The sequence below is a fragment of the Papaver somniferum genome, chromosome 2 (assembly GCF_003573695.1).
Source record: "Papaver somniferum cultivar HN1 chromosome 2, ASM357369v1, whole genome shotgun sequence".
Taxonomy (NCBI): Eukaryota; Viridiplantae; Streptophyta; class Magnoliopsida; order Ranunculales; family Papaveraceae; genus Papaver; species Papaver somniferum.
In genome coordinates, this window is record NC_039359.1 from 137500733 (window position 1) to 137515485 (window position 14753).

The following is a 14753-nucleotide window of genomic DNA, read 5'->3' on the forward strand; positions in this document are numbered from 1 at the left end:
GGGTCTTAGACTCTTAGTCTTACAATGTTACTGCAATACTGCTTATTGGTGTCTCCATCTTTTTTTTTATCACATGAATTCTTGTTGAAACATGGAATGAAAGTTTTAACTGAATTAAATTTCTTACTGTTGTGGCATGTGGGTCTTGAGATTTTTTATGTTCTTTACAGAGATTTAGGGGATTTGTTTGATTTGTTTATTTTGTTAGATGCTATTGTTTTGGGTGACTTGAAAATGCATGTACTATAATAGTTTTGTTGGATGTCATTGTCTATGTATTTTTTCAATTTTTTTTTATGTAATTTTCATGTTTCTGAATGACTCTTTGACTTGTTCTTTGTGGCCGCTCCATCCATTTCAGGATGTCAAGTGTACAAGAACAAGAGTTACCAGAACCAGACCATTACAAGGATGTTATGAGTGTTGATGATGAAGATGATGATGTTGAGATGCTAGATTCTGTGAATGAGGATCCAACTGTTGGTTGTGCACCTGCGCAAGTTGCACGTGGAAAGAAAAATAGACTTAGATCCGAAGTTTGGGAATTTTTTAAACTCGTTAAGTATAAGGATGGTACAACGAAGGGGGTGTGCAAGGCTTGTAATGTAGGATATAAATATGAAATCCAAAGAGGTGGAACCTCAGCCATGAAAAGGCATAAGTGCATTAAACGTCAGTCTATGGACGTAGGGCAGATGATATTAGCTTCACAAAATAGCCAGCTGTCTACCCGTGTACGCAAGGTTGATCAAATGAAATTACGGGATTTGTTCTCAGCTTTACTCATTGCAAGAAATGTTCCATTTTCTTTGGTGGAGTGGAAAGAGTTTAGGGATATATGTGCTTATTTAAATGATGACTTTAAACCAATATCAAGGAATACTGGGAAAGCCGATGTGGTAAAGAAACATAAAGCACAAAAAGAAGTTATTCTCAACAGATTGAAACTTTCTCCAGGTATGATTCAAAATTTCAAATCCTAATGACCCATATGATTTGTTTATACTTTTATGTATGAGTAATTGATTAATATGATGTGCTAATGTGTATGACTTACCCTTACAGGTAGGATATGTCTAACATCAGACATGTGGACTTCTGTAACAACTACTGGATATATAAGCTTAATTGCGCACTATCTTGATAAAGATTGGGTATTGCAAAAGAAGCTTCTGAATTTCTCTCCCCTTTCACCACCTCATACAGGTAAAGCACTTAAATTTATTTCTTTATTATCTTAAATATAATTTCATGTTAACTTATTCCCCTTTCTACTACCTCAAACAGGTGAACACCTTTCTTCTAAGTTATTTGCAATGATAGAAGATTGGGGAATTGAAGAAAAGGTATCCAACATCACCTTGGATAATGCTGCAAATAACGGAGCTTGTGCTGGAATTATGAAGAGTAGACTTGTTGCAAAGAAGATCTTGTTGAACGATGGAAAATACTTTCATGTGCGTTGTTGTGCTCATATCTTAGCTCTTATTGTAAAAGAAGGACTTACGAAGATTGATCCAGCCGTGCTTAAGATTCGAGCGTCAGTGAAGTCCCTTAAAAAGTCCCAAGTAAGAAAACAAAAGTTCTTGGACATTGTTGAAATTTTAGGAATGTCTGGTCTGAAAAAAGGTATTCGGCAAGACGTAAAGACAAGGTGGGATTCCACTTCTATTCTGTTATAAATTACAAATTTGGAGAATTGTATAATTTGTATTAATGTTTTTTTAGATACTCACTGAATGTTTGTTTTATGCAGGTGGAATTCAACCTATCTTATGTTAGACAGTTGTATCTTGTATAAGCCAGTTTTCTCTCATTTGAAGTTGGTGGATTCAGACTATGAAGACTGTCCAACTAATGAAGAATGGGAACAAATTGAAGTAGTCACAAAGTTTCTCAAGGTGTTTCATGAACTCACAAAGGTTTTTTCTGGTAGTAAGTATCCTACTTCCAATCTGTATTTTGAAAGAATTTGTCAAGTTCAGGTGTTACTAAATAAAGAGAGCAGAAGTAATATTGAATTCATTAGGAACATGGTAAAAGAGATGCAAGCAAAATTTGATAGTTACTGGAAGGAGTTGAGTCCTGTATTGGCTATGGCAGTTGTGTTAGATCCTAGATCGAAAATGAATTTTGTGAAATTTACTAACTCCAAGTTGTATCCTGATGAGAGAGAATTAGAATGTCAAGTTAATAAAGTGCATAGTAATATAAAAGAACTTTTTAATGAGTATTACACCTTGTCAAGTTCAAGAGCTTCCAACAGTTGTGCAGCTCAGAATTTGAGTGTTCAAAATGGTGGGAATTTTGCTGCCCAAGAAGGGAGTGATTTTTTTCAGGTAATTTCAACTTTTATATTCAGTTTGATTCATTGGAGTTCTTCATGATTGGTATAAGTCTGCAAAACATGTTCTTTTTTTTTAATACAAGATGATAACTTTGAACCGAGATTTAATATGTCAATGTAAACTCTGAGCATGCCATATATCGTTTATTTGTCATTGTAATTACTTATGATAGAATGAGGAATGTACCCAAGAATTGGTTGTTGGATTTTTTGGGATTCTGTCATTCTGTGTCTTGATATCTAGTGTCTTGTCAACAGGAATATGTTGCTACACAGGAACGTGGTGGTAATGTATTAACTGACTTGTCAGAGTTAGATGAATATCTTGGCGAGACGTACAGAGGTTGTCTAAATTCACTAGACATCCTAAACTATTGGAAGAACCATGAACAACAATATCCAGTACTTTCAAGAATGGCAGGGGATATTTTGTCAATTCCTATTTCAACCGTCGCATCGGAGTCTGCATTTAGCATTGGCGGAAGGGTGATTGATCGATTTCGCAGTTCCTTATTACCTGAAAATGCTGAGGCGTTAATAACAACTCGTGATTGGGAATATGGAATTTGTAAGTAAATCAATAATATTTTATTTAGTTGAGTGTCTAAATCTTATCTATAACATTGGTTGTTTTATTATGATCCATATAGGAAAAGAAGATATGGATGAGGACAATGTGATCGTTGAAGAAGATATATTAGGATTTGAACCTGACGCAGTGGAGGATGGGGCAGTGGAGGATGTGAAGGAAGTAAGTTCTTATGCGTCTAGTTAGTATGCGTACTTCTTCAATATAAAGCGGGGTAATTATGCAAATTCCATGTTTTTGACTTGAATCTTTTTTTTGTTTGGTTTATTTTTTCTTGAAATTACAGATTCATATTGAATAGTTGGAGCAACTCAAAGATAAACATGGAATATGAGAATGTTTTATCACTTACCAGTATCTCCAAATATTGCATAGAAAAGAGATTGGAGATGTTTTTTTGATAGTTAACACTTTTTTTGATTAACCACACAATATATATTTTGTGCAGGAAGTGGTTATTAATATTGTGATATTGTCGCACTTGGTGATACAAATTAGAAACAATGGTATCTACAGTCTCGGTCTCGGAAGTTTATTTTCATTATTTATCAATTATCATCATGAACTGATAAAGTACTGTGTAACTGTAACTAAAGTACTTAAGTACTAAAGTAAACTACTAATGACTAGTAAAGTAAGTCTAGTATGAATGTATGATACTATGATAGTATCTGTGTGACTGTGTCTGTGTTTCTTTAAGAGCATCCACAGTGGGCGAGTATAACCAAAAATTTGGGATGAGATCGTGACGCAGTGGGACGGAGTAAAGATCAAATCCCAGCCAAAGATCAAATTCCAGACCATATTTGGTCGCGACCAAATACCAAATCCTAATATAGTCGGGCGTAAATTTAAAGTACGCTTGTTGCTGGGTGTAAATTTAAAGTACGCTTGTTAACGGGCGGAGATTTAAATTACGCCCGATGAAAATCCAAATTAAAAAAAAAAAAAAAAATGAGGCGTAAACTTAAAGTATGCCTGTTGACAGGCGTAAACTTAAAGTCCGCCTGGTGATTGATTGGGCGGACATTTGAGATACGCCCGATGAAATTTTTTTGGGGCGGATCTTTAAATTACGCGCGACCAAATTTTAATCGCCACCGTTACGTGACAACACGGACTAAACCCAAAATTTGATCTTTTTTTTGATCTTTGATCTTTGGTTTTGATCGCACCACTGCAGTTGCTCTAAGAAGACTAATTTGTTTAGTTTTGAAATTTTGAGTTTTTGAATTGATATACCAAATGAATTGGATGAATGTTAGATACTTAGGTTGTAGCTTGTAGGAAAGGAACTTTAGATGCCCTGAATGTGGAAGGAAATAGCCCAGAAATCGATTTCTGGCGAGTTGACTCAACAAAAACCATGTAACCCGTGAGCACCCGTGAACCCGCGAGCTTTACCCGGGACGGGCACGGGTGGGATAAATGACCACCCGTGAAGAATTTCAACCCGCGAGCTCAGGCTTATATTAACCCGTAACCCGCGGGTTGGTCACAAGCCAGACCCGTCCCGCCCGTTTGCCAGCTCTAGCAGCAACCACCATTTCCCTGTCATCTACAGCTCCACATTCCACCATTGCAACACATAGCTTCTTAACCCATTCACAGCTCCATAACCTCTACCTGCAATCATTTCAGTTCACAAGCCAATGCCATTATTTTCTTTATCCTGCATACCAACCAACACAAGGCATCAACTGGTTTAAATCCTACCAGCAATCCATGGCTTAACCTGCAATTCCAGTCCTTGCGCTAGAGCTAACACCACCAGACAACTGCACTTACATCTCTGCCATCAGACCACAGTAACAACAACATCATCAACATTACATCTTCTTAAACACCAGTTCTCAGCATAACCTGCACTTCTTATTCAATTCCTTCTCTTCACTTCCATGACCACCTCACTGAACTGTAGTACCACCAATAAACACTTCCACTGCTTAGTCAAAATCCATCGTCACCTGCAATTTCAATAGCAGCTGAGGCATCAATTCAGTCAACACACAACACCAAAAACTCCATTCATCTTCTTCTCATTCTTTTCTCATCTGAATCTTCCCAGTAACAGCATCTTGCGACTCCAGAACCCATCTCAAATCGAACCGTAGTTTTCCAAGTCCATTAATGCATCATTTTCATCATCTACAGTTCCATTTCCGCTTAACTGATTTCATTATCACCAGCAGCCACAGCAGCTCATCTTCGATTTCTTCTCATCTCTGTTTCATAATTCCACCACCATCGTTCTTCAGATCCATCCTCAACACCAGCGGCCTCATTCATTTCTCGAATTGACAGAAAATACCTAATTTTTTCTTCAAGAGCACCAACACAAACCCTCAATTTCTCCAGATCCCCATATCAGTTCATCCAAAACTCCACAACTGAATTCAACAAAACCTAGCAGAACCCATTTTCACATCTTCTCAATCTAACTCAACTCTGAGTTTCAATTTCTGAATCAACCCCAGACGAGATGCAGATCCAATTTCTTGCAATCTCAGATTCAACCCATCTTGAATCTTACTAAAGTCCATCATCTCTATCTTACCCTTTTCTCATCTCCCAATTCTCGATCAGCAGCAACGATATTTACTCTCAATTTCAGGTGATAAAACAGCGGCAGCTGCTGCTTCTTCTTTTCTCAGTTTTAGGAAAATGAATAAGAGAAAACGTCTCTCGAATTCTTCATCTCTTGAATCAGCGCCGTTCTTCTCGTGCAGTTCCATTGTTGGTGCTGGTGATGATGGTGGTGGGAGAAGGAGACGGAAGAAAGAAGAAATCAGAGAAGAAGAAGAAAAGGTCGAAGGGTATGTTTGACTTTTTTAAAAGTAACAAAAACTAAATTTTGCACATTATTATTTGACTTTGGGTTTTTGTCCCAGTTTTATTTGAAACGGTTTTTATTTGGTAGAAATAATATGACCGGTTTTTTCTTATCACTAGTTTGTTCACCTAGGGGTTTTGTCACTAGTTCTGAAAACTAAAAGCTAAAGGGCATTTCGTAATAGCGACTTCTGTAATTCGTCTTTTCCTTCTCCTGCATCTTCTCTGTTTTACGGATAGGCGCTTTGACCGTGTTCTTGTCAACTCCTTAATAAAAACACTTCACTGATGGATATTCCCAAAGAGTCATGAGCTAAAACATGTTCCTCTATATTTAATTCACCTATAACATGACATAATTAAGTTCGTATGTGATGGTTTATCAAAAGTGATTGTAGTTGAAGTGGTAAAACGGATTCGTATCAGACTTGTGAAGAAAACAGTTTTTAGATTTAAATTTAAACAGGCAAATAAAAAGAGTTGTTCAAAGTTATAGAGAAAAACACCAAGACTAGGATTCCACCAATGACCATTTTAATAGTAAACTCTAAATAGTTCTTATGCAATTTTATCCTTAAAATCAATTCTAATATTTGCCTCAAATAAGCTTTTGAAGTAATAATTGTAATTAAAAAGTATAAAACATCAAAAGTTACTAAAACCCAGCATGCTTCATCAAGTCAATTCACAATTACTCAATAAAAACTATTAATTCAATTTTAATTCGTGCAAATAATCAAATAATAATATTGCAAATAAATGTAAAATTAGAATTATACCAATAAATTTTGTGCCAATGGCTTCCTCCGTCGTCTCAGCTAATGGGTTTAGCTCCTCATCCCAAAAACACACTCACAAGATAAATTCATGGCTAAAATAGGTGTTTTTATTGATGATTATATGATGAAATATGAATTAGCAACGCTGTAGAAGTGTTACAACGTCACTGTTACAAATGGTGTAAGTGCTGAGAAGAAACGATAGAACTAAAGTGCTGTAAATAGCGACACAGGGTGTAAGCTGCTGGAAAGAACGATACAAGTCGTGTACTGTAAACAGCGACACAGCGTGTTCTGGTTTTAAGACTGATGAAGAACGACTGCCTTAGCAGGTCTGTTCTTCATCTTCTTCTTCCTCCTTGAACAGCAGCAGCAGCAGCAACAATCAATGGTATCTTCCTCGTTTCGGCTCTGAACTCTTTCCTATTTCTCTCTAAACTTTTCTAACCTTTCGTTGATGTAAACCAACACTTATATAGCCCAACAGATCCATAAATCTCGACTAAATCCGAGAGTATTTCTCTTTTTTTCTTCTCGAGCAGTTGAGAGAATAATCTCTTTTCTGTTGCTTTGTACGCGTCCTATGGCCAGTTATTACGCTCCAAAATTCTCTTAAGACTTGAACAAGACTAGGTACATCTTTATCCAGCGTAAAACTCTCCCAAAATTCTTCACAAAATCTTTGAAAATAAACCGAAAGAGTACGTATCCTGTTGAACTTTGATTCACTTCTCCCGGCCATTCTAGCCCAATTAAGCCCATGAAATCATCCATACTAGAATTGTATATCCATATCACGTCCAGCCCATGAGAATCAGTGATTGAATCTCATTAAAACTCGTCCGAAAATCCAACCCTAAATCTGTCTGGTGAAAGAAAATTTTCCCGCCAAAATTTTCTTTTGAATTTGAGAAGTTGACCTCCCCTTATCTGTGGCTGGTCTCCCTTTAGCAGATGCCTGAAAATGGGTCACCCCTTAGTAATTAGGTTACCCCTTATCCAAAATCAAGGGTCCGTATAGCAAGTGTCCTCTGGGGCATTTTCCGCACTTTTTTCGGGGTTCCTCCGGGGTATTTCTGGGGTACTTCCGGTACACTTCTGGGGCGCTTCCGGTACTCTATCAACGGAGGTCCAAACGCCGCATTTTCAGCCAATTTCGCCGCAAAACTTTATTCTTCTAAAAACACCTACAAATAAATAAAATATCCAAATAAGTACAATATCGAGCACTAACAATATATATAATTGAGATAAATTAGACACATAAATGCGTCTATCAGTATGTTAATTAGAACATCTCCAATACAAGGGGTAAATGTCTTAAATTAGTATGACCCCTAGGATTTAAGACATTTTTCACCAAAGTTTCATCTCCAATGCAAAGATGAGGGTCATAGATAAAGATGACATGGTTAAAGTGGGGGTAAAGGAGAAAATCTGAATAAGACTTTCTTCATGACCTTGGGTCATAAGTCAAAATCATCTTGTCTCTAATTTTAAATAAAAAATGTTAGATAAGACCATGGGGATTGGAGATGGAATTTAGGTAGAGAGTGTTATCTTCTTTTTTTTTGTCATGTAGTAAGTGACCCATAACTAAAAAATAAATAAGACCTCCACATAGGATGACCTTGACCTCTACCACTGGAGATGCTCTTAGAAGCTTCAATTTTCTTTACACCATTTGCTGCCCTTATACGAGCACAAATGGGTATATATACAACAATGTTGCAATAGCAAAAACAACGACAAAATCTGTTGGATATTTTCAACAAACCATTAATTTGTAGGCGCTATGCAGAGTTTTTGGTGATCGACCTGACCGGTCAGGTAGCGGGGGTCTAGAGGGTAGTTCCCCCTAGCAGAGTGCGAGACAGCGTCTCGTAGGTATTTTTCTGTTTTAGGTTTCTAATGACAGTTAGAAAAACTGAACAGAAATATCGTTTTTCCAAACAGACACCATTGTTGGAAGAGATGTCTATTCGCACTGAAAGAATGCCTGTTGGAGATGAAGAGTCATCGTCAACAGATGCTAAACTCTCTATAAATTGCGTCTTTGTTTTCCATTCAAAACACATCAAAAACTCTCTCTGTTTTCTCTTTAACAAGCATCGTCAGAATCAAAACCTGTGTGTTCTTGGTTTGGCCAAGGTTGTACAAGCTTTGAATCTAACATTGTTGTAGGGCTTCAAGTATCCTGATGGCAATATTCATTGACCTATTTGTACTCCCCAATTCAATTGGGAAGGGTCGAATAATTGTTGAAAAGAATCTATTATTAGAGCCTTGAACCCAGAGACAACATTCTTTTCTTCACCCTGTTTTAGTGTCAATTTTCCAACAGTTTTCGACAATTACTTTTGACATGGAGGGTGAATCTTCAATGGCTACTGCACAATCTCTGCAAGTCATGAATCAGACTTTTAATAGGTTAGAACATTTTGAAGAAGGTAATTTCATGTGACGTTTTGAATCAGACTTCTTGTAACGTTTTGAATTGAAGAAAAGGCGAAAGAAGCGTGAAGAAGATGATTTCATGTGTCGTGGTCATATTCTGAATGCTTTGGGGTTGAATGTTTATAATGCTCATCGTACTTATGGAACTGCGAAGGAACTATGGACTGCACTGGAGAACAAATACAAGATTTCTGAGGCCAGCAACAAGAAGTTTCTGATTTGCAATTTTATGGATTGGAAAATGGTTGACAGTAAGTATATCATTGCCCAAGTCAGTGATCTTTTGCTTATTGTTAATCATCTTAAAGATGCTGGTATTGACCTTGTAAGTTCATTCGTTGTTGGGGTTATCATTTCTCGTCTTCCCCCTTCATGGAATAGTTACAAGAAGAAACTTAAGCATGCTGAAACTGACTATGACTTAGAAGGCTTGCAGCGTCATCTTCGTATTGAAGAAGATGCTCGTAAGCGAGAGATTAAGGATAGTCAGCAAACTGAAAATCATTCTAAAATTAATAATGTGCAAGAATCGAAAACCTCGAATTCTTTGAAAGTTCAGAATGATTCTCAATTTAAGAAGTAACATCCCAACAAGAATGAAAATAAGAAATGCCCTTGCTTCTTCTGTAAGAAACCCTGCCATTTTGCTCGTGATTGTCGTCTAAAGAAGAAACAATTGAAAAACGAAGCAAATACGGTCGATGATAGCAAACTTGTCATTGTTGTGCAAGAGGAAAATATTGTTGAAGTTCATGGAAGTGGATGGTGGTACGATACTGGTGCAACCATTCATATCTGTAAAGGCCGAAACCTTTACAAGACATATGAATGTGTTAGTGGAGAAGAAGTCACTTCCGCAAATCGCCTCCCTAGTAAAGTACATGGCAAAGGCACCGTTGAACTCAAGTTTACTTCTGGAAAGATTGTTACTCTTACCAATGTATTACATGTCCCAGACATTTGTAAGAATCTTGTTTCTGGAGACCTTGTTGGCAAGGCCGGTTTCAAGGTTACATATGAGTCTGATAAGCTTGTACTGTCCAAAAACGGAATGTTTGTTGGACAAGGATATGCTTGTAATGGGATGATTAAGCTTAATTTAATAAATAATGGTTCTGCTTATATTGTTGACTCTATTGATTTATGGCATGCTAGATTAGGACATGTGAATTATGGTTCTCTTAGAAACATGAACAAATTAGGACTGATTTCTGATTGCAATTTTGATAATGTTTCTAAATATGAAATATGTGTGCAAGAAAATATAACTAGGATATTGTAAGGACCCTCAAGATCGTCAACGTTATTAGACTAGTCAAGAGACGATTTAGCCGCTAATGAATCGATTAGTTTGACACAAAGTTAATAAATAGAAATTAATCTAACACCGATCTAGATACGAAATTAGTACCGCTCGATAGGTTTCGAAAAGTTACGTAGAATAGAATACTCGAACGTGTCAATCGGATACCGTACGAAGAAGATATCAACGGATAAGTATGAAGTGAAAAATGGTAACTTCGTAGCTTAGGTGTGTGGCTGCCCTTGTTTTCAACGAGTTTCATGGAATTTGGTGTGGTCGTCTCAATACCAAACCGAGTGGATAAACTCGCTCTCTTTCTCTTTTCTTCTTCTTCTTTATTCTTCGTTCTTTTTTTTCTTCTTCTCTTTCACTCTTCTCCCGTTATTCTTCTTCTGCGAGTTCGAGTGATGAATTTGAGATCACGTTTGAGAGTTCTTGATTGATGAAACTATTCTGATGGTGAAGGATGTGTTGTTGATGTTGTGATCATTTGATCTGAGGAGAAGATAGGGTTGACACTGTTGTAGTTGAAGCTAGGGTTTCAGTGGAAATTCAGATGAAGAACTGGAAGATGAAATCGAGAGTTTAAGTGATGGAGTAAAGATGGGTTTTTGATTGATTTGAAGTATTGAAGTTGGTTCAGTGAAGAATCAAAGAGATAGGGTTTCTGTTCTTCAAGAGATAGAAATTAGGGTTTGTCAATAAGGATTCAGGGAACATCAAAGGATGAAATTGAGTTGGAGATAAGAGTGGAATCAAGCTTAACTAGTAGTGGTTCTAACTTTGGTATTGACTCAAACTCAGAGATCTATTAAAGAGGTAACCTTGGGTTTTTATTTGATGTTTTTCTAATTGTGTGAATTTGACTGTGAAATCAAGAGTTTTAAAATGGGTTTTGGTGATCTGATGAATTAGGTTGTTGTCTAATGCTTAAATTAGAGAAGTCTTGATTTACAGGGAATTGGTATGGAAGTGAATGACAACAAATATGTATGTGTCGAGTTTTCTTGGGTGGTGCTGAAGAGAACTGAATTGGAAATAACTCTTGGATTGATTATTGCAAAACCGGGAAGTTTGGGTCTGAGATTGTTGTAAGTGATATGAGGAAATTGTTACTTAATGGGAATTAGATGTTTGAGTTAAGAAGATGTATGAACTGGTATTGGTACTGATGTTGATTGCATGGTGTTATAGTGAACTAAGTATGAAAATGGATATAAAGGGTGTGTCATGAAGCTGTGATGCAGAATTGTATCTGAGTTGAGTTAAATAGAAATAGATTATGTATTGGCTACTGGCTATTGTTTTGGGGTTTCAGTATATTGGTGAACTTTTAGTGAGAAGACATGGCTTTGAGTTAGTGATTTCAGAGGTTAGTAATTTAGAAATGGAGTTTGCTGATGAAGAAGGCTAAGACTGAAACAGTGATGTAGGGGTTTGTAATGGAGATACAAGTTGATATGTTAATGAGAATGAAGGTTAGATGGATGTGTTGGGTTGAACCTATCTAGTGAACGCTTAAAGCTGCAATTGCGGGTAGTCTTAAATTACAATTGTATTGAATTATAGAATTATGTTTGAATAGATTGAAATTGAAGTGGAATTAGGGTTGCATCTGTGTGAGAAGCTTTGGCCTGAGCAATGGCTCTGGCCTGTACAAGAGTTTTGGCTTTGTGCCATACAGACTAGTCAGATTATCTGACTTATTATGTTCTAGCTGACTTGGTCAATCTGACTGAGTCAATCCTGTGTTGACTTAGTGATCCCGATTTATTACCGGAGTTGACTCAGTGGACCTTGACCGATTTGATTACCCTGGACTTGACCTTGATTGGACGTGGACTGTTAGTTGACCCCTTTGACTGTCAATGACCATTAGATTGACCCAGTTAGGTCAGGCCTTGTGTAATGGGCTTGTCTAGTGAATCTTGGGATTAGGACTAATTATCCTAAATTGATGTTTGGACCCTTATGGTCCGAAATGACCATTAGTTTCTTCTACAAAGTTTTAGATATTCATAAGACTTAGATATTGGACTATAGAATCAACCTAATTGAATTAGTAAACCTTAGCTATGCTAAAGATAAAGAATGAAAAGGTTTAAAGTCATAAATGGGCTTAGAACCATTAGTTATACTTGTTTGATTCTTGTGTGAGCCATCTTGGCTAGTTTCTTAGACTTCTTATCTAATTAACAGTTAATATGTATTAACAACGATCGATTCAAGGATGAACCAGTGGATCATGGATCTCGAGGTAGGAGAGGCTTGTCATCAAAAGAGGTGGGAATAATTTAACTCTTTTGAAACCATTGTTGTTTTCTTTTACAAAATTTTATGTTTATCAACTCATACATTGTCTGTCATGCATTCCATGCTTTATATAAACATCATTGTGGTAATTCTGTCGATTCTTTGAATCATTCCATGAATTGGAAAGAACTTGTAATGTATGTCATTATGAATTGGTATGGGAAATGAGAATTTCCACATGTGGTATATAGGATACGCTCCTTCACATTTATATCTACATGAATTCAGCTTTTATGCTTATAACGGTCGCCGGTTTGCGAGTTCGGAATTGTTGACATCCATATAAACTATTAGGTGTGGATTTGCGAGTTCGGAATTACACAACCATATTATATATTGTTTGAAGAAGTAGTTTATCCATATACATTGTTTATGCATTTCCAGTGACTTAGTCACTTTGATGTTTGGGAAACATGAATTGTTTTTCAAATCTTGCTCATGATTTCTTTAAAGTTAATTGTTATTCATGTTGGGCACCCCTTTTAGGTTTGATGTGCTCACCCATTCCCACTTTCAGTTTCAGAGACAGATCATAGTTGCGCAGCGAAAGCTTCGAGGCGTTGATTTCGTTTGTTAGATTATTTCGGCTATGTTTATTATGTTGCATATTGTGTTTGTAAACCAAATGACTATTGTATATGTATCATTTGATAGGAATTCTTGTATATATGTATTTCATAGCGGGGCTAGTTTTGGGTTAAGTTTTATAGAAGATTTCTTAATTGATTATTTAAGTAAATGATTTAGATTCTTAGTGCCTCTTTATTAGTTAATCTCTTGGATTAGTCAGCTGCTAGCTTTGGGGGCGCTACAATGTTGGTATCAGAGTTCACTATTAGATCTTATATGGGAAACAATAGTACTAGTCAGTGCCAGATAGATTGTTAGACTAGTTTAGAACGGGGTTGGGTTTGTGATAAATCTTAATCACTAAAAGCTATCAATAATAAAAGATTTAATTGATTGATTTGCTTGTTTGATTGTTTGTATTTTTAAAGAAGTAAAAATTGTAGGTTAAACCATTTTAGATAAAATATGGAGATTAATTGGTCGTAATAAGTTAACACTTGGTTAATCCAGCACCGGGGAATAGTGAAGGTTGTGTTTTCTCTGTTCATAGGAAGGCATTGTTGGGACTGGCCAACCTTGACAGGGAAACTGCATTCAGAGATGACCGATCATAGAAATACACTGTGAACTAATTTAGAAAACCAATAGATGTAAGTTTACTTAGAAAGATTCGTAGGATTCTTCCTTGAAGTTAGAGAGAAGTATCTTATAAAATAGAAATTAGTGTAAGGATCTTAGAGACTAAAACTTACAGTTTTCCATTGTATAAATGAGGTTAAGAACTTGGACTTCCCTATTCGATAGAACTTAACTCAGTATAATTGAACTTAGATCTACAAATTTTAGATTTTAGTTGTAGAGCCATATAGGTTTGTGCTTTCTTTAATGTTTTTGTGCTTAGACAAGAGATGGGATTATCCTTTAAGGTGGGGAGTTTTCAAGACTATAAGGCGATTCGAATTTTGAGGACTAAAATGAATAAGGTGGGGAGAATGTAAGGACCCTCAAGCTCGTCAACGTTATTAGACTAGTCAAGAGACGATTTAGATGCTAATGAATCGATTAGTTTGACACGACGTTAATAAATATAAATTAATCTAACACCTATCTATATAAGAAATTGGTACCGCTCGATAGGTTTCGAAAAGTTGCACAGAATGGACTACTCGAACGTGTCAATCGGATACCGGACGAAGAGGATATCAACGGATAAGTATGAAGGGAAAAATAGTAACTTCCTAGATTGTGGATGCCCTTATTTTCAATGAGTGTCGTGGAATTTGGTGTGGTCGTGTCAATACCGAACCGAGTGGATAAACTCACTCTCTTTCTCTTTTCTCCTTCTTCTTTATTCTTCGTTCTTCTTTTTCTTCTTCTCTTTCATTCTTCTCCCGTTATTCTTCTTCTGCGAGTTCGAGTGATGAATTTGAGAGAACGTTTGATAGTTCTTGATTGACGAAACTATTCTTATGCTGAAGGATGTGTTGTTGATGTTGTGATCGTTTGAGCTGAGGAGAAGATGGGGTTGACACTGTTGTAGTTGAAGCTAGGGTTTGAGTGGAA

At 36.5% G+C, this 14753-nt stretch overlaps 1 protein-coding gene across 1 annotated transcript; it reads left to right on the forward strand.

Moving 5' to 3' along the window:
* The first annotated feature begins 362 nt into the window (after nt 1-362).
* Nucleotides 363-2387, forward strand: LOC113352035 (zinc finger BED domain-containing protein RICESLEEPER 2-like). Its single transcript, XM_026595918.1, has 4 exons — nt 363-957; nt 1066-1206; nt 1483-1654; nt 1757-2387. The coding sequence occupies exons 1-4, from the start codon at nt 363-365 to the stop codon at nt 2385-2387; spliced, it is 1539 nt and encodes a 512-aa protein (XP_026451703.1).
* Nucleotides 2388-14753: the final 12366 nt, after the last annotated feature.

Coding starts and splice junctions, on each gene's coding strand:
- LOC113352035 (XM_026595918.1), top strand. CDS start 363: ATGTCAAGTGTACAAGAACAAGAGTTACCAGAACCAGACCATTACAAG. Junction 1,207..1,482: donor CCTTTCACCACCTCATACAG/GTAAAGCACTTA, acceptor CTCATATCTTAG/CTCTTATTGTAAAAGAAGGA. Junction 1,655..1,756: donor CGGCAAGACGTAAAGACAAG/GTGGGATTCCAC, acceptor TGTTTTATGCAG/GTGGAATTCAACCTATCTTA.